Source organism: Ictalurus furcatus, chromosome 5 (genome assembly GCF_023375685.1).
Source record: "Ictalurus furcatus strain D&B chromosome 5, Billie_1.0, whole genome shotgun sequence".
Classification (NCBI taxonomy): Eukaryota; Metazoa; Chordata; class Actinopteri; order Siluriformes; family Ictaluridae; genus Ictalurus; species Ictalurus furcatus.
The window spans coordinates 6,515,015-6,541,786 of record NC_071259.1 but is presented as its reverse complement, the minus strand read 5'-3'; the positions used below and the strand labels follow the sequence as shown (position 1 = coordinate 6,541,786).

General features: G+C 38.3%; 2 protein-coding genes across 4 annotated transcripts in view; both read left to right on the top strand.

Annotated features, from left to right (window-relative positions):
- Nucleotides 1–231: 231 nt before the first annotated feature.
- On the top strand, nt 232–9,544 carry LOC128607553 (rhamnose-binding lectin). 3 transcript variants are annotated; one of them, XM_053624500.1, is made up of 13 exons: nt 232–309; nt 422–457; nt 572–616; nt 880–1,009; nt 1,634–1,743; nt 2,526–2,570; nt 2,668–2,803; nt 2,901–3,004; nt 5,431–5,475; nt 8,067–8,202; nt 8,321–8,428; nt 8,624–8,668; nt 9,313–9,544. In XM_053624500.1, exons 1-11 carry the CDS (start codon nt 276–278, stop codon nt 8,424–8,426), a joined length of 927 nt encoding a protein of 308 aa, XP_053480475.1. In that variant the 5' UTR covers nt 232–275; the 3' UTR covers nt 8,427–8,428; nt 8,624–8,668; nt 9,313–9,544. The 3 variants fall into 3 exon arrangements, with proteins under 3 accessions (XP_053480475.1, XP_053480476.1, XP_053480477.1); XM_053624501.1 differs by lacking the exon at nt 8,624–8,668; XM_053624502.1 differs by lacking the exons at nt 5,431–5,475; nt 8,624–8,668.
- Nucleotides 9,545–14,582: 5,038 nt separating this feature from the next.
- LOC128607521 (rhamnose-binding lectin-like) overlaps nt 14,583–26,772 on the top strand; it is a 23,302-nt gene continuing 11,112 nt past the window's right edge. Inside the window, exons 1-2 of the mRNA XM_053624426.1 lie at nt 14,583–14,684; nt 14,968–15,098. Coding sequence (XP_053480401.1) covers nt 14,583–14,684; nt 14,968–15,098 — 233 coding nt within the window. The remainder of the gene's footprint in view (nt 14,685–14,967; nt 15,099–26,772) is intronic.

The following is a 26,772-nucleotide window of genomic DNA, read 5'->3' as shown; positions in this document are numbered from 1 at the left end:
TATAAAAGTGTGTTTAGTTGCTAAATCCAATAACAAAAGAGAGAGTGTTGACACTGAGAGCGTAGCCAGTAATAGGAATATCTATAGAATTTGGTTTTGCGTGTTAGTAGGACATGCCCTTACAGTACTTGTCCCAACCTTGGGGACAAGTAGGGGGTTTTTGTACAATGACGTATTTTTTTTTTATTATTTCCTGGTACTCAGTATAAATAGATCCATTTCAAATCTGTTGCAACACTTGAGGAATTAACTTCAATCTCAACACATCAAGAATCATGATGCTCTTCCTGAAACTCAGCCTCCTCACCTGTATGTATTTTTCCATGCTTTTCCATATAAAATCCATCTGCATCTTAACAAGAGAAACAATGAACACAATTTCTGTTCTTCTGAGAGTAAGTTATATGCATTTGCTTTACAGTAATTATTTCAGCTCCTGGCTTAATTGTTTCTAGAGGTAATATTTAAATGCATTCAGACACTAACATTTGAAATAACCTAATATATCAGAATAGATTCTCAGAGAGCCTAAGCAAATAATGATATGTGTGTGACTAATCTCTTTTTTCAGAGAATATGATTACCTGTTACAGTCATGTCCAAAGACTCACTTGTGGTATGCTTAAATGTCCCACATTCTCCAACAGCATATAGTGTAATAAGCCTATGATAGATGTGAATGAAAGCATTTTATTATTATAGGAAAATAGACATTTCATTTTTTCACTCAAACCTCAAATTATTTTCTGCAGTTATACATTTGTACTTGAATACTGTTGCAAATCATAAAACACAAAGTGAATATAACTTCAACTTTTACACAATGCAAATTTGTAATATATTATAGGAATATATTATAATATATTTATATGTCTTCAGAAACTGGACTGATAAAAGTGAAGTCTTCTGTGTACGGCCGTACGAACAGCATAACCTGTAATACTAATCGTCCCTCTTCTGAGGTTACTAATACCAACTGTGCCTTGAGGATTACCACTATCGCTGATAGGTACAGTGTGTCTTGTTAGGATATATATACAGTTAAAGTTAATATATGCTATATAATATTTTATAATCTAATAGTTTATACATTTTCTGCAACATAAAAAATGTCCATGGCCAGTTTTGTAATTGTAACAAACTGCATATGTATACTATATTTATATCTGTATGTAGGGGTGTAACACAATTAAACTATGTATCCGTTTAGTGCTCCAAATAGATGCATTTGTATATGTATTTAAACGTGAAGTCGGCATTGCCTAAACTACTTTTATGCCCCTGAAAACCCATGGGAAGGTGGGATGGGTGATGGCACGGGGGGGGAATCTTCACACGCTGTACAGTAGCAGTTGGTACAAAGTGTGAAAATGTTGACCAGTAATATACTACGGCTATTTCACTATTATTTTTCCAAGTACACATGGGCCGAATGAAATGAGGCTGTGGGATCTGTGTTTGATATTTGTGTGTCTGAATGTGTTCTATATTGTATAAGATTTACTCCAATGTAATGAATATAATTTCAAGATGAAAGAGTTTGAACTGCAGATGTTTGCTATTTATTTCAAATTCTGATGTAACCCAACACCATAACCCTGGTGAAAGCATTTGGTCTTTTTATCCCAAACAGATGCAACGGACTAAAAGAATGTGAGTTAAAAACTGAATTACTTGGCAACCCTGACCCATGTTATGGAACCTACAAGTACTACAACACCACTTACGACTGCATCAATGGCCGTAAGTAGGCTACAGAGTGGGGGGGGTGAGATTTGTCATAGAACACTTATAGAATTGGCATCACAATGCAGGATGCAGGATTTTCACTACTAACACACTGATACTGGTCCAATACTGGCATTCTCATAGTGAACAAGCTCACTCTCTTCAAACCTCTGCTGCATGCTTTAATACACAAGTGCTGTCTGTATTGATGAGTAACAACTGAACTGTGTCATGTCAGTTGACCAAAGGTGCGCTCATAGCATTTGATCAGAATATATGTCGAATGCAACCTAATACTGATTCAGTGTTAGGGCCTGTCTCAGTCCCTGTATATAACACATATAGACACATATATACATATATATAATGTAATATAATATAATATGATTAATCTCTAATACAGGTGATGGGTGAGGAATGCTATGAATATTTACAGTGCTTAGTATTTTGCTTTATTCTTATTTTTATTCTCCCTCTTTTTCATGTCATGCTCTCAAAAGTTTTCTAGAATAAATTCAGATCAAATTTTTTTTAAAAAAGAATTAGGCTTTATATTTTTGTATCTCTCTTTTCTAACTATTTTGTTAACTCGCTCTCTCAATTACTGTAGAATATTTTCAATATAGTTTATCAAAACATTCCTGATTTTTCCACTGTGTATATTTCAAATATAGATGCCCATTACATACTAACATCTTGCCACTTGATTTTTTGTTTGTTTTGTATTCCTGAAGTTTTGTTTTTTTTTAATAATTATCCATGGTGGTTATCCAGATTATTTTGTTTCCTTTCTCTAGATTTTGTTGTGATCTGTGAGCAAGGCTACAGCACACTGGACTGTGGTAGGAACTCTTTCTCCGTACAGTTGGGCTGCTGAGCGTTTTATTATATTTGATGTTGCTGTTGATCCACAGCAGGTTTATTTTTGTCTCTGTGCAGGAAGTGATTCTATTGAGATCATAAATGCAAACTATGGGCGGGGAAATTCTAGAACCTGTTCAAATGGAATCCCCAGTTTTCAGACCCAGAACACCAACTGTTACGCTCCAAACACACTCTCAACTGTGGCTGCAATGTAACTTCAATTGTTTGTTTATTTAAATATCTTACTTACTAGAAATAGTGAAATTTGGTGAAAGTGGCCATGTTAACATCTTATTTTCATTTTAAAGGTGTAAAGGAAAGAAGACTTGCACTGTAGAAGCTTCAAACACCATCTTTAACGATCCTTGTGTTGGGACTGTTAAATACCTCACTGTGTCCTACATCTGCACTAGTGAGTAATCTGCTCTCCCTAACAATCTGTTCTTTTTTTTTTTCTTTTTTAAAAAACATTGAGTAAACAGGAATAACTAAATGAATAAAAGTAGCCTAAGGCAAATAACTTAAAAAACAAACAAACAAAAAAACCATCAAATTGGCTAGGGCAAATAAGTATCAGAAAACACTGGACCTAGCCTAGGTTCCCACCAAAGATGGTCATCATAAAATAAAGTATTTACAAAGAACATTTTTCAGCTTTCAGGTGGCTTCAGTGTGTTCGAAGGTTTTTGTGTAAGATTTCTGGTCTGCAATATCCGGTTATTCTAACTGGCTAGCTTGTATTTATCAAAGCATTTATCAACACTGCCATATAATGTCTTATTAACGTTAATAGGTATGGATTCATGGGAAACTGGTAAAGTATGTGCAGTTAGAGGTTGCCTTAATAAGTGGCATAAACAAAATACTTTTCTTAGTTCAGGTGCGTTTTGACCATAAACTGCACCCAGAGGTGAATATGGATATCAGGTGCCAGTGAAACACCATCTTGTCAGGAAGACATTAACACATAACAATAAGTTAAACTGCATCTGACTCTTTTTTTTTTAAGATTAGATCTCTAACAGTTAGGCGGGTTTGACATTTGAATGATTCCTGCCCATGTTCACAAACCTCCACCCGCAGTATCTATGGTGGTCCATAGAATAGAGTGTCTATAAAATGTCTGCCAGGAGGCGCATCGAAACATAAACAAGGGGTACTGTATGTCTCAATCAGCTCCTTTGGTCAGTAGTCAGGGCACTGATCAGGGAGTTGGCCATTTTAAGGGCTGTTTCAATCGCCAAATCCTACCGATGCACTGGAACGTTTGCTCCCTAAAAAAAATCCCACAATACACTGAAAAAACCAGGGAGCATCAATTCTCACTATGTTCCCTTACTGGAAATTACATTATGTTTTCTGAAGCCTCTCAGCTCGAAAAAAATGGGGTATAAACTCTCAACCAACTTCCAGCTACAAATGTAAGTAGCTTGTAATCATTGTTGTGGCTCTCAAATGATGACTTACACTAGCAATTTTAACTTAATTTGATGTTCTATATATGGTTTGTTTGAGTCTAATGATTTTTAAGTGTTTAACTATTGCACCTGTAAGCTAGTTGCTTGAAAGCCCAGTGGTGTCCAGTATCCCTAAACAGAAGCTAGCAAAGACAAGGATTACATTTTTTCATGATTTCTCTGATATAAATATGACACTGGCCAGCTAGCAAGCTATTCTATTCATGACAGTAGTTTGCAGAGTCAAATAGCTATGCTCATAATGTAGAATTAACAGCAACAAAACACACAAAAAAAATTGTACCTGAATAAATGTAAAGGTTTTCTATTTATATTTCTGCTTGTGTTTAACCATTCTTGGAAAAGATTAAGTATTTTGAGTTAATGAACAGTTTTTTATAAAGAAAACCTGACTAACTGCAGACGTGAGTTAGTTGTTCATATCTAGGATTTGAATTCAGACCAGCTGAGTGGTTGTCCAATGTTCAACTGATGTGCCACAGAGAAGGGGGGAGTGATGCAGAGCATGAGCGGGCTTGAGTGATTGGTGAAGCCGGGCACCCACACCCGAATCTGAGGTCTCAAGCTCCATGATGAAGTGCCAAGAGGAATCAGGTTAGATCAGCATAGGGGTGGAGGTGAATAGCTCTTGGAGCATAGTGAATGTGGCCTCTGCCTCAGGAGTCCACATGAAGAGAGTAGAAGTATAGGTAAGCCTAGTGAGAGCTGTTACTCGGCTGTAGTCCCTGATAAAGAGGCGGTAAAACCCTGCTTTAGGGTAGTGGATCTGTGTCGCTCAATAATGGCCAGGATCTCCTCATGGTCAGCTCTGACTTGTCTGTGCTCAATGACACAACCCAAGAGCAGGTCAAACATGCAATCATAAGGCTGGTGGCAAGGAAAGGGCCCAGTTCTTACTGAAGACCTCTCCCAGGTCATGGTACTCAGCAGGCATGGCTGAGAGATCAGGTGGAGACAAAGCTCGTGGGGATTTGCTCACTACAGCAGAAGGAAGTTCCAACTGCAGGCAGGAGGAGAAGGCAGGTAACCAGGAAGTGGCCCAGTTGACCACAATAGATGCACTCGCCCGCTTTGAATCTTCTTTGAAACTTCACGCTCTAGGAAGGGACACTAGGAAGGGGGAAAATAGGGAAACACACGGAAATACACAGGAGATATGGCCCAGACCATGACATTGTACAGTTTAACTGTTTAATTTTACAGCTGAATACCCCTAAAGGTCTGATCCTACATCGAGCCCTGTTATACTCATTTTCACAATTTTTTAAATTAAATTTTCTAATTAAACATGTAAGTTATGTCCAATTACCACACAAAACAACTCTTTCTTTAAATTACGCAATGAATCTGTTTCCTGCAGGGGAAATTGTGACCTGTGAATCAAGTACTGCTACACTGAACTGTGGTTTGTAAACCTTTTATTTCCCTATTAATTACCATACAGTGAGGGAAAGAAGTATTTGATCCCCTGCTGATTTTGTACGTTTGCCCACTGACAAAGAAATGATCAGTCTATAATTTTAATGGTAGGTTTATTTGAACAGTGAGAGACAGAATAACAACAAGGAAATCCAGAAAAACGCATGTCAAAAATGTTGTAAATTGATTTGCATTTTAATGAGGGAAATAAGTATTTGACCCCCTCTCAATCAGAAAGATTTCTGGCTCCCAGGTGTCTTTTATACAGGTAACGAGCTGAGATTAGGAGCACACTCTTAAAGGGAGTGCTCCTAATCTCAGCTTGTTACCTGTATAAAAGACACCTGTCCACAGAAGCAATCAATCAATCAGATTCCAAACTCTCCACCATGGCCAAGACCAAAGAGCTCTCCAAGGATGTCAGGGACAAGATTGTAGACCTACACAAGCCTGGAATGGGCTACAAGACCAGTGCCAAGCAGCTTGGTGAGAAGGTGACAACAGTTGGTGCGATTATTCGCAAATGGAAGAAACACAAAAGAACTGTCAATCTCCCTCGGCCTGGGGCTCCATGCAAGATCTCACCTCGTGGAGTTGCAATGATCATGAGAACAGTGAGGAATCAGCCCAGAACTACACGGGAGGATCTTGTCAATGATCTCAAGGCAGCTGGGACCATAGTCACCAAGAAAACAATTGGTAACACACTACGCCATGAAGGTCTGAAATCCTGCAGTGCCTGCAAGGTCCCCCTGCTCAAGAAAGCACATATACATGCCCGTCTGAAGTTTGCCAATGAACATCTGAATGATTCAGAGGACAACTGGGTGAAAGTGTTGTGGTCAGATGAGACCAAAATGGAGCTCTTTGGCATCAACTCAACTCGCTGTGTTTGGAGGAGGAGGAATGCTGCCTATGACCCCAAGAACACCATCCCCACCATCAAACATGGAGGTGGAAACATTATGATTTGGGGGTGTTTTTCTGCTAAGGGGACAGGACAACTTCAAAGGGACGATGGACGGGGCCATGTACCGTCAAATCTTGGGTGAGAACCTCCTTCCCTCAGCCAGGGCATTGAAAATGGGTCGTGGATGGGTATTCCAGCATGACAATGACCCAAAACACACAGCCAAGGCAACAAAGGAGTGGCTCAAGAAGAAGCACATTAAGGTCCTGGAGTGGCCTAGCCAGTCTCCAGACCTTAATCCCATAGAAAATCTGTGGAGGGAGCTGAAGGTTCGAGTTGCCAAACGTCAGCCTCAAAACCTTAATGACTTGGAGAAGATCTGCAAAGAGGAGTGGGACAAAATCCCTCCTGAGATGTGTGCAAACCTGGTGGCCAACTACAAGAAACGTCTGACCTCTGTGATTGCCAACAAGGGTTTTGCCACCAAGTACTAAGTCATGTTTTGCAGAGGGGTCAAATACATATTTCCCTTATTAAAATGCAAATCAATTTATAACATTTTTGACATGCGTTTTTCTGGATTTTTTTTGTTGTTATTCTGTCTCTCACTGTTCAAATAAATCTACCATTAAAATTATAGACTGATCATTTCTTTGTCAGTGGGCAAACGTACAAAATCAGCAGGGGATCAAATACTTTTTTCCCTCACTGTATACCTATTACATTATACAACATATGTATAATAGCATTACATTGCATACAAATTATTATATAACAAAGATTTAAACTATAAATGCACATTGTAGGAGCTGAGTAGTGGTCTAGAATCTAGAATTCTCTCAACACAACTTTTGACCTTTCCTCGCTGCTTTTTTTTAATTTTATTTTTTAAAGCTACTTTCTCCAAATTGTTTAAATTTATTAGGAATTTAACCTAAGCCTCCTATATCATAGAAGTGTATCTCTTTAATGTACTATCATCATTTACTTTTTTTTTTTTAAAAAAAACATTATCTTTATAATAAAATAGACTTAAGTTGAAAAAACAATTAAATATACTGAAGTATACCTCCTAAATTGGATTATTTATTCAAGTGTAGTTCCTTACACCTCACTGAAGTATAATTTTTAATGTACTACTTTAAAAATATGTTTTGAAAAATACAGAAAAGTATTTTAGCTGCATTTCTAGAAATTGCAAGAAATGAAAAATGTATTTTTATTGTTCTTTATATACTTGAAGTATAATATTTATGCATGTAGGTATGCTTTATTTTCACAAGGGAGTGAATAATCTGTATATTTATTTTCATTTTGTTTCCACATATCAGTGTAAAATTAGTATCATAACGTATACACATTTTGTTATATGACTACAGGTTGTACATCTTTGCAGATTGTTACGTTCCCTTATTTTTTACCCATTATGTTATGTTATGTTGTTCTATTTTATTACATGACATATTATATAATAACATTTACATTATCTACTACCTATTATAAATTTTAAGACAATATCCCATGTTCTAGGAAAGTAGTGATGAGTGTTATAGCTAGCAGATCTAGCATTCATTCAACACAACTTTGGTCTTTTCTCACTGCTTTTCTTTATAGCCGCTTATTTTTAATAGCCTATTTTTCCTTGTGATAAATTCAACTAACTTTAGGTGCTCACCGTATAAACATCATCAGCGCTAACTACGGCCGAACCGATTCCACCACATGTTCTTCAGGACGACCTGCCAGTCAGATTTCCAACAAAAACTGCTATACACCTGATGCACTAAATAAAATTGCAGCTAGGTAACAGAAGTATTAAGTGAAATGTGATCTTTATCAGTATCACTTAGGACTGTTTTCATTAAAAATACATTACTGATATCTGTGGAGACAATTCAAATGAAAACCTGTTGTTTTGCAGATGTGAAGGACAGAGCAGCTGCGAGGTGCCTGCTACAAATGTCGTCTTCTCTGACCCCTGCTATGGCACCTATAAGTACCTGACAATTGTGTACTCCTGTGTCTAACTGTGAGTTCCTCTCTCTCAAAGATCTAATGAATATGACTCAGCCTATACTGAGCCCTAGATAAATCCTATATTACTGTCTTTGTACTACATTGCTGATGAATTATTAATTCTGGGTGGTCAGAAAGTATTCAGTAAGTCAGATGTAATTTAAATCACAAGTTTATATTAATACACTTGTTGTTTCTATCGAAACAGCTCATTCACAGGGACATCTATGAGGGACGCTCCATATAATCAAAGGCTAGTAATAACAGATTTGTAAAAATGTAAAAAGACATTTAATCATTGATATAGTGAAGCTTTTTGTACAGAGATGTTTATTTAACATTTATGAGTGTTAGCACTTTGCAACACAGGAAAGTCTTCAGGACAGAGAAATTTCTGGTCACAGGCATTCCACAGCAGCATTAAATGTAAACATAAAATTTTAATATCATGACATGTTTAATAATAAATTTAAAATTTTAATCATGCTTTGGTATTAGAGGAAAAAAACATTTTGCTGTCATTGGAAAATAATCAACTTCGTGGTGGTAACAATAATCGCACCATGTTACACCACCCAGTCAGTGAATAATTTCCTGTAACAGCACGCCCTGTCATGTTTTATTCTGTACATATAGTCATATAGTGCAAGAACATGTTGTAATTAATTTAAAGGGCAAGATAGCAGTAGAGTAAAGAGGTAAATAGGAACAGATACAATTATAAAAAGTGACCAAACACTAATATCCATGTTAATATTTTACTAAATATAAAACAATCATACAGCACAATATAGACTTTATATACAATTATTATGAACGTTTCTATTAAATGAAAGATAAAAAAACAAAACATTCTAATATGTACAATATGAAAGTTCTTTCTATTTTTATTTACAGAATAACTTTAGGGATTCCAGATTTCTCTCCAGTGGCCTCCCTTTAGTCTGAAAAGATACACTGCAGGAGTCTTGGTGGTGGTATACTTAATATTTGCATGGTATATAATCAACTGCTGTGAAGAATTTATTTCTTGAACTTAATTATTTGCTTTTACATGTAATCACTTCCTCTTGAACTAATCCACTTTGATAATGATTGTGCAATAAATATTCTAAATGTCAGCATAACATGGATGAGAGATGTGTGAATTCATGTGCAGGGACAGTTCATTAAATATTTTTTTATTATTGAAGAAACAGTGATGATACTGTACACCTTCAGGAGAACAAAATGAGCACTTACATAAAACTTGTAACATATAAACATGTAACAACAACAAAAAAAGGGAAAACAGTGTATGACAGTAGACTATACCTCAATAATATTACCAAAATCTTTGTTTACACAAATTTAAGGGGCATGTACTGCAGGTGAGGTTTTCAAACAAAAGTAGATGGATCGTAATGTTGCTCAAGCAAGATAATTCAACCTTTATTGTTTGTAATATTTATGACTGTAATTCCCATTCTGCTAACAATTTACTCTTTTCTCAGATAACTTCTGAAGCGAAAAAAGTACTTAAATACCCAGATTCCATTGTAATTTTAGGCAGTGATTTCAATGAATGCTAGGGTAACACACTGGACAGATTTCCTCCCAGGAGAAATGAAGGCGTACATATACCTAATAACATTTTATCATTATGTGCTGATCTATGTAATTCCTGGCATTTTTCTACCCTGAGTTCACTTGGTCTAATAGGAATATGTCTTCAAAATCTAGAACTGACTTTTTCTTAGTTTCCTCATCAGCTCTTCAATTTGTTAAAAGTGTGTCTCATTCATTTGCTCCCTTTTCAGATCATAAACAAGTACATTTTAAATTGGGCAGCATTATTAATGAAACTCCAATGTTACATGGTTACAGTAAATTTAATAATGCTCCCTTAAAGGATGCTTTCTTTAATGATAGTATTATTAAGAATTTAATTAATGACATTTTCTGAAAACATTAAAGAAAATACTACCTTTTACGGTAACCTTTATATTAAGAGTGCCCCAATTGATCGGTCGCCAATCATTATCGGCTGATAATCGCTTTAAATAGTTTCAGCAGTCTCTATAAAGGTTGATCCAGAAGAACCAATCAGATGATGCAAAACTTGCGAGACATTTTAACATTTTAACACCACCAGCCTCATCAGATATTTGAAGATTAGTCACGTAAAGGAATATGAGCAGTTTTCAAAGTTAGCTAGCACGAAGAGAGAGTGGGGTAGTTCAGCAACTCAGGCACCACTCACTCAGCTGTCGGTAACAGACATTTAGAAGACAGCAATGTTACAGCAAGGGCTGCAAGAAGCATAAAGAAATATTAGACAAAATAATGGAATTCGCATGCCTTGATCACCAGCCGCTATCTATTGTGGAAGACAAAGGGTTCCGGCTACTCATGTCCTACTTGGATTCACGTTCACTCTGCCAGGGCGTAAATATTTCACTGATGGTATGCCTGCTGCAGTTATACCAAACAGTGTTTACACATGTCGACAGCCTTATGAAGGATAACATAACATCAATCAGTTTCACTGAGTCACAAAGTGGCATTTGGAGTTTGCGTGTATGTCCCATGTCCATGTTGAGCCTAACTGCGCAGTTTATTAATCAAAACTTAAATAAACAGTTGTCAATTCATGATACTTTCTCATCTCTTAATTTTAATACTTAATATACATTGTTGTTAAATATAGTTTAATAAATAATGCTACATGATAAATAGAAGGCTTCAAAAAGACCCTGTGATCGGTATTGGTATCAAATGATACAGCTTCCAGCAATCGGGGATTGGTGATCGGCCCCAAAAATCCTGATCGGAGCACCCCTACTTTATACCTCTGAATTAAATATGGATAAGACCTCACGCTTGCGGGGCAGTACTGGTGACTCTTCATCCACACATACAGCGATTCGTAGGGACAAAGTGACCAGAAAATTATGAAAAGAATTTTGAATATTCCAAACAGTTTGTCTGTACTGGGACAACGAATCTGACAGCAAAGCCTGCAAAAAGGATGTGAGGCTGTACCTAACCAACAAATTTGTGCACTGACACAAATGTTGCTAGGCATCTTCAGGACCATGACCTGAGGCTATGCAACAAATTGTGCCATCGCCACCTACTGGTCAAAAGTAACACTAACGTGCTAAAAATGCTTACATCTAACTGCCATTTTTGCTGCTACTCCTCCACATTTTGTCCAATCTTTACCAAATTTGGCTCACATCATCTTGAAACCTGTCTAAACTTAGACAAAGTGAGGAGAAAGACCAAGACTGATGATAAAAAAAAACATAAATACCTTAAATGTTTTTAAACTGCAAGAATAAACTATTTTGTTTTAGGTCAGAGCAGTAGCAATCCCGATCACAGGTCAAAGTAGCAACAGCCAGCACCACAGGTCATGGCAGTAGGGGCAGCTGCAGCAGCAATGCCATTATCGTAAAAACATGAGAAAAATAAATAAATAAAACCTTACTATAACACTTTCCCAAATTCGGGTAGGGAATGAGGAAGCTGGAGACAGGCTTGGAACAACTCAAGCTGGAGACAACTTGGAACAGCGCTCGAGCACGTTCCCATTTTCACATTTAGGCTCAACTAAAGGAAGTGTATTTTATTTGTTAAATGACTTTATTTTTACCGCATTTTAATGTGTATTCTGTGTATCTACCAGGTTACGCTGGTAAGGGAACACGAGGCGAGCTCCAGGGTATTCTACCCAGGATTGTGCAGTTTCTCATGCATGCATTCCAACTGTGCTAATGAGTAATGTCATTGTATATGCAGAGAAAACGCATGGCACCTTTTATCACTATGGACTGTAAATATATGTAAAATTTAGTTTTTATTTCCGAGTAACTTGTAGGCTACATATTTTGTAGTAGATTTTGTTCTGAAAGAGTGGTTCACCTAAAAACAAAAGCATTAAGCAATAAAAAAAAATGTTGGTATAATGTTATAAATTCACCTCATTGAGGGCAGTTATATCTTGTTTTAAGTTTGTTTCCATCTTGATACTGTTGAATTTTAAAATGAGTAATAAACAGTTATTATACAAACTTCAAATATGCATTGGACATGCATAACGACAAAGCTATAAGAAATTAAATTAAAACTACAAGAAAAAGTGTTATTTAGAGTAGTAGTATAGAGATTTTTCAGTATGCAACTGATGGACTCTACGCGAGTCAAAAAATCCTATAATGCAACGGGACTGGTGCGGATGAGCTCAGAAATAAAGTCACGGAAGACATCGGCTCTTTTTTTAAGTATTAAACGTTGGTTAAACAGGACTTGTTTAACAATACCCAAATAAATTGTTAACTTGTTAAAGGTTTAAACAAAAGATCAGTTGTCACAGCATTTGAAACCTTTTTTGTGATCTCCATCATGCTTTAGCTGACCAAGCTAACAGCAATGAATTTACCTCAGCCTGTTAACACTGCCCACATTAAATTGCTAATTCAGGTAACTTTCCTGATGTGCATTGCACCATTAGTGTGGTTGCTTTAATCTGGTGGTCCCTTTAAGATTTTTGTGTTTATGATGAAATTGAAGGTCACATGACAATACCAACATGGCTGATGTAGTATGTCCAGGATTGTATTGATACTACACACACATACCGATTAGTATGTACTGTTTCAACAGCCATGCCGTAGGTACTGCATCGAATGCACTATGTACTGTCACAGTACACAATTTTGGACACATCCCATGTCTGTTCAAACTTTTTATTTCCAATCAAAATGTGGGACATAATCACAAGTTGCAGGATGGGGGACATACTGATTGGGAAGGAATGAATAGAAAAATGTGGTTTGATGCTGTCATGTAGGGTAGTAAAGAGAGAATCGGGAATACCAAACCAAAATGACATGTTTTTCACAAGTCTCTGTCTTCAAGTCCAAGTCTTGAGTCAGTTGTTTATGACTCCAATCAAATTGCAAGTCATTTTTCTGCACCTTACATATAAGTGTGACTTGAGTTTCCATCTCTGCCAGTAACTGAAAACAAAATGCTTGCACTAAAGCCACTCCGTTGACCCACCCAGAAAGCATTATAATTGCAAATGTATGAATTTCTAGGTCAAACATTATGGTTCCTTATAATTAGATTAATTACAAACAATTTCACTGGAATTTAGACAAACAGCAATGACCGAATACTTGGTGCAAATGTTTCACTATAGGGGTGGGCAATCTTATCCGGAAAGTGCAGATGTGGGTGCAGGTTTTCATTCCCACCAAGCAGAAGCCACACCTGAATCTATTGAAAGCCAAGATCAACTGATTAAACAAGTGGAATCAGGTGTGCCTCCTGCTTGGTTGGAATGAAAACCTGCACCCACACTGGCCTAGATAATGTTGCACTAAGAGTTGAAAAGTCAGTACTTGAGTGCTTGTTTTATTGCAGGAATTTGTCCTAACCACAGTACCTTTGATTGCTTTCTCTGGGCTAATAAATCAGATGGGGAAGTACCAAACTAGAACCTTTTTAAGCAGATAAGAACCCCTCACTATACAAAGAGTATGGGAACAGATACATCTTGAAATAAATAACGCTTAATATTTGGCTGCATATCCCTTGTTTGCGATAACTGCATTAAGCCTTTGACTCACTGACGTCACCAAATTGTTGGTTTCTTCTTGTGTTGCTTTTCCAGGCCTTTACTGCAGCCTCTTTCAGTTGTTGCTTATTTTAGGGTGTTCCTCCGTTCAGTTTCCTCTTCAAGAGGTGAAATGCTGCTCAATTGGGTTAAGGTCCAGTTATTGACTTGGCCAGTCTAAAACCTTCAGCTTTTCCTCCCTGATAAAGTCCTTTGTTGTGTTGGTGTTACAATTTGGAGGTGGAGACAGATGCAAGTGCAGATTTTCAGTTTTAATGAAGATGCCTAACAAAAAGTAAAAGAAGAGCTATGAACAGGGAGTGAAACACTAAAGTAAGCATTAAATATTAACAAAGACCTTGAATACAAAAACAGAATCAACAGCAACAAATGACAAAGGCAAATCTAGGAGTGCAGTGCAAATTGTGGCTATATACACATAAGTGCTCATTAAGTGAATGTGATTCAGGTGTAGCACCCAGGTGTGGGTTATCAGCTTTAGCAGGGTGAAAAGGAAGAGAGACGTCCAGTGGAACAGGATGGCAGAACTTAATCAGCCATGTCAGCAGACTCTGGTGTCAGCAGTCTTTGGCGTCAGCAGAACTTGGTTGGCCGTGATGTCGACCTCAGACAGGGACTGGGTGTGCTCTTTAAGGTTCAGGTGTGCGGGGGGGCTCTTCCACAAGTTATCAGATTACAGGTACATTTTTTAAAAAAATAGAATACTATCAGGATTATATAATTTTTCATTTAAAACCAATGAAATTAAACTTTGGCAGGGCTCTGGACTGCATTTTTAACAGTCGCATTTGTGACCAAAAATATTAAGTTTGCGAAAGATATTTTAGCTGAAATCGCCACTGGTGACAATATAAATTTACACATTATAATTTAAATTTTTTTGCATGTAATGTCTTTTTAATTGCATGTTCTGTGAAGAGTAGCCATCAACTTCAGCTGCAACCACTTCAGCAGAAGGACAGGGAGATGGAGAGGAGAATCTATGGGATATCTTGGACAATAAGATAAGTGAGACACAAAGTTCCACGATGTCACTGCAGATGCAACAGTTGAAGTACAACTATACTTAAATACACGTTATGTTAACAGAACAAGTGATCCACTGGAGTTTTGGGGAAAACATCAAACTTTCTTCCTTCATTTCTTCCACCTTGCCAAAAAATATGTCAATACCAGCTACATCTGTGCCATGTGAATGAGTTTTTTTTTTTTTTTTTTATTTCCAAAGCAGGAGAAGTTCTGTGCAAGAAGATTAATTATTTAAGTGCTAAAACACTAGAACAACTTCTGTTCTTAAATAAAAAAAATTCATAATGATACTTTTGTCCTGTTTTATTATTGTCAGTTTTATTTTTGCAAAACATAACTTCCCTTTCACACACAGGCTTATAAGGCTTGAAACAACATACTATATGTAAAATAAATAAAGCTGTTACAAACCATACCTGGACCTTAATATCATGCTCCTTCCCCTGAGTCATAAAATTATCCCTTCATTTTGCTAGTGTTTTATAGGCAGCTTTAATGACAAATGTGTGTATAATTAAAAAGGTTATAGTAATTGCATGTAAATGGTCTGATTAGCAAAGACCCTAACTAAAACACAGAATACAAGCACTAATATTTAATGATTTATAAATTATATTGAAAACATTACACTGTCGTGAAGATATTTGCAATTGTTTTGTAAAAGGTGTCATTATGTTTGGGCCTAGATCTCACTGCGTTTACACTGTTTTGACCAGTAGGTGTCGCCAGCATGTTGTGTTTCAAACGCTTGGAAACAGTGAATCATTTTGCGAAGCAGTTGGTTCAATTGATTCGAAGCTTTGAAAAGCTTCGTTTCTCCCATCACTACTTTGTATTGACCCTCATTCACAAAGCAGTCTAGTGTGAAATTATTCAAACAAACATACATGAATTTAGCTATTTTTGGGGCCCATTTCCTTCAAAAATAAAACTTCTCCACTGCATCTTTAGTGGCTATATCCTCATTCTTACAGCCAACAGAACACTTACAATGCTTGTGAAGCTGAGACTTATTTATCACTGTAGCTGCTCCAGCATGGAAAACGTCTTGGTTACGCATGTATAACCCAGACGTTCCTTTTCAAAGGGAACTCCACGTTGCGTTTTGCATAACACTATGGGGACGAGAATACCCACTCCATCATACCATGGGTAAGGCCTGTTCAAAAAGACCCAAGCCCGAGGGTCACTGCAAGACACTTGCATGAATGAATATCCAGGTTGTAATATCGAACGAATGTGTGTGGCGTAGACCACCCTGCAGCAGCACACACATCCTGTAAGGATACTCCGTTGGACAAAGCCTTTGAGGAGGCGACCCCCCTAGTGGAATGATCCCTTATGCCCAGAGGAGTAGCAAGATCGTGCACCTCATAAGCGATAGAGATTGCTTCCACTATCCAAATAGAGATGCGCTGCTTTAACCCAGCATCACCTCTACTGTCGCCGCCAAGCAGACCAGCAGCTGCTCTGACTTACTCCACTGGCCGGAGCGGTGGAAGTAAGTACAGAGAGCCCTTACTGGACACAGCAGGTGCATTCTCTCTTGTTCTGGTGTGAGGAACAGAGGAGGGCAGAAAGCCTGCCCACAGGCTGGGCAGCAGATGTAGGCACCTTAGGAATATAATCCGGCCTAGGATACAGGAAGGCCTTGGCTAATCCAGGGGTAAAGTCAAAGCAGGAAGGGGCAACAGATAGAGCTTGTAGATCACCTACTCACTTGAGAGATATTAGGGCCAGCAGAAGAGCTACCTTTAGAGTCAGAAGCTTCTCAGAGGCCGACTCTAAGGGCTCAAATGGGGCACCTGACAGACCTTCCAGGACCACAGAAAGGTCCCAGGAAGGTACGCGCAGCCTGCAGATGGGCCTCATCTGCCTGACACCAAGCATAAACCTCAAAGTTAGAGGATGCTGCCCCACAGAGGCTCCATCAACTGGGGCGTGGCTGGCCAAAATGGCGGCCACGTAAACCCTGATTGTAGAAGGAGCCCACCCCGCTGAGAAACATCCTTGTAAGAACTCCAGGACTGTAGCTATTGGCATTGGGTTTAGCTGGCGTTCCTCACATCACAAGACAAAAAGCCACCACTTGAACGCATACAATTTGCTCGTGGATGGGTTCAACATGGTCTCTACAACCTCAGTTGTGAGACCAGAATCTATGAGCTGGTGCCCCTCAGGGGCCAGACCAACAGTTTCCATAGTTCCAGCCGAGGGTGATACATCAGCCCTCCGGCTTGAGACAGTGGATCCCTGCGGATGGGAATCTCCCAAGGAGTGCCGTCAAGCAGGGATATTATCTCTAAGAACCATATTCGAGCTGGCCAATAAGGTGCTACTAGCAGCAGACATAGACTGTCTTTGCGAACTCTCACTAGAACTTGTGGGAGCAGAGCGATCGGGGGAAAAGCATACAGATGTGACCTTAGTCACATGTGCACCATGGCATCCAGCCCTAATTGTGCGGGAGGAGTGAGGGCGAACCACAGCGGGCAGTGTGTTGTCTCCTTGGAGGTGCACACTTGCAGTCCTGCTTGGCCAAACCTCCGCCATATGGAATCCACTTGTGGATGGAGCCACCAATCCCTGGGCCTCAGCCGCTGCCTCAGCAGGATGTCTGCCCACACATTCCAGTTGCCCAGAATGTACATTAAACTCACTGCCAAAACTTTCCCTCTGCCCAGAGAAGAATTAGTTGTGCCTGCCTGAAAAGGGGGTACGGACATACTCCTCCCTGGTGGTCAATATATGAGACCACCGCTGTGTTGTCTGTAAACACATGGTGACCTCTCAATTGACATTGGCTGCTGCTGCCATAAGCTCCAATAGTCTCCCATAGAGACTGGAGGGGATGCCAAGATCCAGCTTTATCTTGCTCAATGTTTATAGGATTGACCCTACGCATGATGGGGATAGAAACTCCCTCATCATAGTAGAATCCTTATAACCCCTAGAAAAGCATCTCCAACTGCACTGGAAAAAGTATACTTTTCTGAGGTACAACCTGAGCCCCAAGCTCTTCATGTGGGCGAGAACATCTAGATGTTGAACCGCCAGTTCCCTGGATCATGCTAGAATTAACCAGTCATCCAGGTAGTTTAGTACACGGATGCTGTGGAGTCACAATGGAGCCAGAATGACATCCATGCACTTTGTGAAGGTGCGAGGGGATAAAGCTAGCCCGAAGGGAAGAACCCCATCTTGGCTATGTGGAAATATGCACCTTTTAGATCTTTCATCACAAACCAGTCCTCAAACTGAATCTGTGGAATGATAAGTTTGTGCGTCAGCATCTTGAACGTGTATGTCCGAAGAGTGCAGTTCAGATGATGCAGATTTAAAATCGGCTGCATACTCCTCTAGTTTTTGTGGGCAAGGAAATAATGGCTGTAAAAACCTCCCTCCCTCAGGGAACGTTGAACATCTTCTATGGCCTCTTTGTCCAAGAGGGATCTTACTTCCTGCGCTAACGTCGGGCTCTGGTCTGTGCTGACTACTGTGATGAGCACACCTCTGAAGCGGGGGGGTCGAGCTCTAAACTGGACCCGGTAACCCTTTTCTACGGTAGACAGAACCCATGGAGACACATTTGGCAGTAGTTTCCACACTGCCAGATGGTCTTTTAGTGATGTTAACTATTCCACATTCTATTGGAGGGAAAGCATCAGATCTTCATTGCCCTGTGACTGCTCGCTGACCAGAGAACACTGAAAACCTGGGACAGCATTAGCGCTGGCCCGGGCCCCACTTGTGGATGCCCGGGTGAACTCGACACAACAGGGAAGGAATTGGCTGAATGCCGCCATATGTCGAGCTCACTCAGCAGGTCTCATTGGTAGTCCTGCAACACTGTCATTGTCTGCAGTGACCCACAAGCAAGACTACTACTGCATAGGCCTTGCCCACCAATGCCAAGGTGGCCTTACACGGTGGCTTGGATGGCAAAGCCGGCCCCCCTAAATTACCTGCCGTCGATGTAGAGGTAGCTCGCAAGCTCCCCCTCCACCTTCAGCATAGCTAAATAGCCATGACGTTCATTCCAAACAATGGCCGAATAATCCAACATCATGGGGTTATAAATATGGCTTATGCATGGTTTTCCCCCAGAAGCTTTATGGAGGTGTCCAACAACTCTGATAATACCCGAGTGATGAATAGGGTTGAGAGAATAGTGGGGACTCTTCCTCTTAACTACTCCATCTTTTCGTAGACTTGTTGATTTCTCTGGGTATTTCTTCTTTTGACAATGATGGACGATTTGAGCAAAGCCTTTGTCTTTACGTAACCTTGTAAAGGAATCATATGTTGACAACTCCTGATAAGCTCCTTAGGTCACCCTCTGGTGTACTGCTCCAGGAAATGCAAACAATCTCCATAACTGCTTGCTTTCTTTTCCACCACTTCCTCAAATGAGTGAATAAAATCATGGTAACATAATGGGTCTCCATCATAGCATGGAATTTCGCTTGGTGGAAGTAAAGAAAGGTTATATTGTTGCATTAATAATGCAGCAATCTCATTTTGCTTATCAATGAGCCGAAGTATTTTTCCTTGGTCCAAGTCATCTTGTAAGCCTAATCCATGGGCACGTTCATCACCATGGCTAACCTGTGGTTGTATGCACTGTGATGCAGCCTGTATTGGCCACGTTTTAGATCTTGTAGACTGTTGTTGCTGCTGGAATGACTTAGATTGAGAATGCTTTGAAATTTCTTCTTTTCCTTTGTTTCATAATGTATGAGACATAGGCAGATGTTGTGAGGGCACAAATGATTCCACTTCAGGATCAAGAGATTTGATTCCCATAGTCTTCATTTTAACTCCCTTTTCTTCAAAGGGACTTATTGGTCCACATTGTTCTAGTCTCACATAGTGTCAATCTCCAATTGTTTTCTCTTTCGTAAATATTCTTCATCTTTCTCTAATGCATGTTTCTGATATAACATTTCTCGACATTTCAGCCTCAACCTTGAGGCGACCTGATGCAATAGAAGATCCATGGGACGAAGTCTTACAAGTCTTACATTACATGCTGCTGTTGAAACAGTGTGGACTAATCAGTATGTGTGTGAAGTATTAATACAACCGCGGACATACTATATCAGCCATTTTGGTATTGTCATGTAACCTTCAACTTCATTATAAACACAAAAATCTTAAAGGGACCACCAGATTAAAGCAACCACACTATTTAGCAATTTAATGTGGGCAGTGTTAACAGGCTGAGGTAAATTCATTGCCATTAGCTTGGCCAGCTAAAGCATGATGGAGATCACAAAAAAGGTGGCAACTGTTTTTTTGTTTAAACCTTTAACAAGTTAACAATATATTTGGGTATTGCTAATCAAGTCCTGTTTAACCAAGGTTTAATGCTTAAAAAGAGCTGATGCACTGTCTTCCGTGATGTTTTTACTTCTGAGCTCGTCCGCACCAGTCCCGTTGCATTATAGGATTTTTTTGACTCGCGTAGAGTCCATCGGTTGCATTCTGCAAAATCTCTATACTACTACTCTAAATTAAATATTAACACTTTTTCTTGTAGTTTTAATTTCATTTCTTATAGCTTTGTCATTATGCATGTCCAATGCATATTTGAAGATTGAAGTTTATATAATAATTGTCTAATATTAAATATTCACTTTAAAATTCAACTGTATCTTGATGGAAACAAACTTAAAATGAGATATAACTGCCCTCAATAAGGTGAATGTGTAACAACATTATACCAACAATTTTATTTATTGCTCAATGATTTTGTTTTTAGGTGAACCACTCCTTCACAACAAAAACTACTACAAAATATGTACAAGTTACTCGGAAATAAAAACAAAATTTTACATATATTTACAGTCCATAGTGATAAAAGGTGCCATGCATTTTCTCTGAATATACAATGACATTACTCATTAGCACAGTTGGAATGCATGCATGAGAAACTGCACAATCCTGGGTAGAATACCCTGGAGCTCGCCTCGTGTTCCCTTACCAGCGTAACCTGGTAGATACACAGAATACACATTAAAATACAATAAAAATAAAGTCATTTAACAAATAAAATACACTTCCTTTAGTTGAGCCTAAATGTGAAAATGGGAACGTGCTCGAACGCTGTTCCAAGTTGTCTCTAGCTTGAGTTGTTCCAAGTTGTCTCCAGCTTGAGTTGTTCCAAGCCTGTCTCCAGCTTCCTCATTCACTACCCGAATTTGGGAAAGTGTTATAGTAAGGTTTTATTTATTTATTTATTTCAGTAAGTTATAAACTGAAATAGACAGATAACATTAGTTATAAAGACTGAAAAGAAATCCTTTTTGTCCCACTTAATATTTTCATGCAATAATGTTTCTCTTTGTTGCATTGTTTGATACAAGAGACATAAATATAAATAAATATAAATGGGCTGAGTGTACATGTTTCTTATTAATTTAGATAGACATCAGAATGGTCTTTTAGTGTCGGAAATATGTCCCACATTGTCTCACACAAACTTACTACATGTACCACATTTGGTCCGTTTGCATCTGGTCACCCTACTCCGAAGGGCACTTTGAAGGGAGAGTAATCAAGCTTGTCATGGTGTAAGATTGCTTCAAACTGAATTTCCAATAACAAAATGACTTAAAAATTGAGTTCCTACCATTATTTTTGAGTGCCACACCTTTTAGCCCTCCAAAGCTCTCACAGTGGATGTTAAAGTGAAAGAACTATTACTAAAAATAGAAGGAAGATTTGAGACTTGACTTGGACTTTGAACTCAGGAACTTGTGAACATTTCTGTTAATTCATTGTTGAATAAGCCAGACATTTCACATACTATCAGTGCATTTAGCTTTATTAAAAATGTTGTTATTAACCAAGCTCCTACAACATAATAGCAGATCCCTGAAGAGCAGTGAGGTAATCCAACTGAGCACAATCATTATTAGTTACCGTCACTTTGAAGTGACGTTTGAGAGAGCGAGGATATTCCATTTGACTTGCTTCAATTCCTCTCTCCTCGCAGCTCATCCTTGCAACCTTCCCTCACATCCTGAGGGGGTGGAGCTAGGATGCAAGGAATGGAAGCAAGGAAAGGAAATGAGGATGCACAAATAAATGAGAACATTAGAAAAGTCCAGTGAGTACATGCTGAAGCGTTAACATCATTACATTGCCACTAACCAATGAGACAGGTTATGGACAGAGGGACACATGTCGCACCGCCAAAAGTGCAGCCCTGCCCCGTTCTGTAGGCTGCAGTCAGGACCTGCTCAGGCAATTCTCTGAAAGTCTCAAAATCCAAATGAACCGAACAGGATCGACTCAGAAAAGACGTCAATGAATGCACGTGTGGTATTCACAAATATAGTGGCTATCAAACCCCCATTGCATAGCATAATTATTATTGATAGTTTGTTTGATTTTTTTCATCGCAGACAGCTGAATGTCTGTACATTTTGACAATAAACCTGATTTGCAATGGGGGTTGAATAATTTTGAATAAATTTGCAACTGTATGTCTCTATTTGTCTAAATCACTGCACTTTCGTTTAATTCTGAATTTCGTAGACACAAATTGTAAGGTATTTATCTGTGGATAGTAAGATGCATTTGCAACATTTATCAAGTTCATGGATAATTGTGCATGCATCTGTTAATAATTTTGAGACTATTTTCATCCCATATAAAGCCACTCCCTGGACACACCCAAAAAGCCTTATATTTGAAGACCAATTTCACTGGAATTTAGGCAAACAGGAATGATTGAATGCTTAGAGTAAATGCATCACAACACATTATAATAGTGAGATTGGCTCAAACTAACTGAAATTATCAGCAAAAGCAGTTAGAACAGATTCATCAGACAGAAGGTGTAATGGATGATCTTATGCCATCAATCTGTTCAATAATAAACTTTAGAAACATTTCATAGGTATTTGCTGATGTAAGATAACTGTAAGATAACTGAAGCTTGTCTTTCTGCCATTTCCGTTCTTCTCTCAGACTTGAGAGGAATAAGCATGTGACTGTCGTTTTGGGAGATCACACAGAAAAGTAATATACGATATGAATATTTAGGTATAGCATAATAGTTGTTTTAAAATAATACATGTTTTATGTATTAAAGCATGTATAAAGAGTTAACCCTAAAAGTATGTACTGCTCATATTAAGCATACTTTTGAAAAGTACACTTAATTACACTTGTGTTTTACAAGGGCAGTCCCATAGAAATGTGTTACATTGTATTTTAATTACAGCTTGCAGATGAAGACAGGAAAAGAAAGGGTTAGTCATGAAGGCTGGAGACTTAGCAATGTGAACACTTATACTGGTTTTTCGATAGTTAATTGCATTAGTGCCCTTTTTGTAAGAGTTTATTTGGCACAAACTTTTAAGTTGCTATGCAATTATTATTACACTGCACAAAGAAGCTGTGTGTAGCATAATGTCAAATATCACATCAAGACCTCACTGGATTACGTTTAAAACAGCATTTCAGTCCACACGGGCCATGTTAGAGGTGAATCAATGAAGTGGCAAATTCGAGACTGTATTAATTCTTTCTAGTCACCCAGTAATTTAAAAAAGTTTTTGTCATAGTTAAAACAAAAAAAACTATTTCAGGAAATGTGCAATTGTAGGCAGTTTTATTTGTGGAAAGAGTGCATCAAACAGCAGTTACCTTCATTAACAACCACACACAGACTGTCTCTCCAGCATGTGATTTTAGGCTACACTGTTAAGGATGAAATAAATGTGCAAAATTTAGAGTTCTAAAATAAGATGAGTTTGTCTACCTGCATGCCTCCAAAGTGCCTAAAAGACATACGATTGACACATCAAGAATGCATATCCTACTCCATGTGTAGGTTAGTCAGCATGCTACAGACAGAGCTATGGTGTATGGGGTGGCTGATAAGTTTTAAATTTACCTATGACATACCTAGCTTGTCTATCTGCATGCCTGTAAAACACCTAAAGTACACCCGATTGACATAGTCTACATGTTAGACATTAAAATAAAAAAAAATATATAGCCTTCAAAACAAAACTTAATTATCATATATACAATTTTAACTTAGGTAGATATTTTTTTAGAGACAGCTAAATAGTGAGACAGCTAAATAATTAAACAAGTGGATGGCTCCTCTATAAATTTATATGCTTTTCTGTGTCCTTGTTTATGGCCACAGTGGGTAAATGGGGAGACACTTCTCTGGCTGGAAGTAATGCAGAGGAATTGAAACCTTAACATTAACCATTTGCTAAATTTTTCATTTTTTCCTGATATGAGCGCATGAATGCATATTTTTGTGGTCAGTGATATGAAAACTTCCAACAACTTCATAATAGTGAGACTGGCTCAAACTAACTGAAATTATCAGCAAAAGCAGTTAGAACAGATTCATCAGACAGAGAAGGTGTAATGGATGATCTTATGCCCTCAATCTTTTCAGTAAAAAAAAACTTTAGAAACATCTCATAGGTATTTGCTGATGTATCAGGACCAACACTGAAGACTGGGTTTATTATAGTATTTACAGTATTAAACAGTATTTGCGGATTATGAGCATTTTGTGCAGTTATGCCAGAGAAATATTCAGCTCTTGCTTGTTTAACAGCTTTTTGATACTTTAACAGACATTCTCTTAGGAACTTGTAAGATAACTGAAGCTTGTCTTTCTGACATTTCCGTTCTTCTCTCCGACATTCCTGTCTAAAAGACTAAGTATTTTTATCAAGTCACAGCTGAGTTTTAGTTTTATGTCTCTTTAACTTATAAGGAGCAACACAATCAAGAATGTCCATGCAAACCGTATTGAACGAGTTGACCAATTCCTCTAGACCCACAGAAGAAGAAGGGAAGTCAATAATGTCAGTAAATGAATGAGCACTAAATTCTACTGAAAAATCACTGACTGTATTTGATGTAATTACTCAAGAAGAATATGCATGTGACTGTCATTTTGGGAGATCACACAGAAAAGTAATATACAATATGAATATTTAGGCATAGCATAATAGTTGTTTTAAAATAATACATGTGTTATGTATTAAAACAGGTATGAAGAGTTAACCCTAAAAGTATGTACTGCTCATATTAAGCATACTTTTTAAAAGTACACTTAATTACACTTGTGTTTTACAAGGGCAGTCCCATAGAAATGTGTTACACTGTATTTTAATTACAGCTTGCAGATGAAGACAGGAAAAGAAAGGGTTAGTCATGAAGGCTGGAGACTTAGCAATGTGAACACTTATACTGGTTTTTCGATAGTTATTTGCCTTAGTGCCCTTTAGTAAGAGTTTATTTGGCACAAACTTTTAAGTTGCTATGCAATTATTATTACACTGCACAAAGAAGCTGTGTGTAGCATAATGTCAAATATCGCATCAAGACATCATTGGATTACGTTTAAAACAGCATTTCAGTCCACACGGGCCATGTTAGAGGTTGAATCAATGAAGTGCAAATTCGAGACTGTATTAATTCTTTCTAGTCACCCAGTAATTTTTATTAAAAATTGTCTTTGTCATAGTTAAAACAAAAAAAACTATTTCAGGAATAAATGTGCAAAATTTGAGTTCTAAAATAAGATTAATTATCATATATAATTAATATATATGTGTCTTTTATACAGGTAACAAGCTGAGATTAGGAGTACTCCCTTTAAGAGTGTGCTCCTAATCTCAGCTCGTTACCTGTATAAAAGACACCTGGGAGCCAGAAATCTTTCTGGTTGAGAGGGGGTCAAATACATATTTCCCTCATTACATCCCTCTCACTGTTCAAATAAATCTACCATTAAAATTATAGAATGATAATTTCTTTGTCAGTGGGCAAACGTACAAAATCAGCAGGGGAGCAAATACTTTTTTCCCTCACTGTACCATGGTTAGGACAAATTCCTGCAAAAAACAAGTGCTCAAATACTGACATTTCGACTTCTAGGGACAACGTTACCTAGTGTGTAACGATGCACTTACTCCAAGTATTCAATCATTCTTGTTTGCTTGAATTCCTGTGAAATTGTTTGTAATTATCCGACCCTACATCACCAAACAGGCTACACAGATTCTAGTCCAGGCTCTTGTTATCTCTAAACTGGACTACTGCAACTCACTGCTTTCAGGCCTCCCAGCCAGCTCCATCAAACCCCTTGAGATGATTCAGAATGCTGCAGCGCGCCTCGTCTTCAACCAGTCCAAGAGAACCCATGTCACACCCCTCTTCATCTCCCTCCACTGGCTTCCTGTAGCTGCCCGCATCAAGTTCAAGGCCTTGATGCTCACCTACAAGACCTTGTCAGGAACAGCACCCTCCTACCTCAACTCTCTCCTGAAGGCCTGCGTTCCCTCTCGCAATCTGCCATCGATTAGCGACCGACGTTTAGCAGTTCCAACTCAGCGTGGCACAAGGTCGCTTTCCAGAACCTTCACACTAACTGTTCCTCAGTGGTGGAATGCACTTCCAATCTCAATCCGGACCGCAGAATCTCTCACCATCTTCAAAAAACAGCTAAAGACCCACCTCTTCTATGAACACCTAACCAACTCATTAAAAAAAAAAAAAAAAAAAAAATGCACTTACACCTCTACTCTGCACTTTGCTTCTTCTGGAATTCAATTAATAGATCTTGTATGGTAGCACTTCTTGTATTGTTCTCTGCTTGATATATCGCTTTGCTTGTATCTTTCTCATTTGTAAGTCGCTTTGGA

Excerpts from the sequence above, each read along its gene's own strand:
- LOC128607553 (XM_053624501.1), top strand. The coding sequence starts at position 276 with ATGATGCTCTTCCTGAAACTCAGCCTCCTCACCT. Across the intron at positions 3,005-5,430 it reads TGTGTCCTACATCTGCACTA|GGGAAATTGTGACCTGTGAA; the intron begins GTGAGTAATCTG and ends TGTTTCCTGCAG. Across the intron at positions 5,476-8,066 it reads TACTGCTACACTGAACTGTG|GTGCTCACCGTATAAACATC; the intron begins GTTTGTAAACCT and ends AACTAACTTTAG.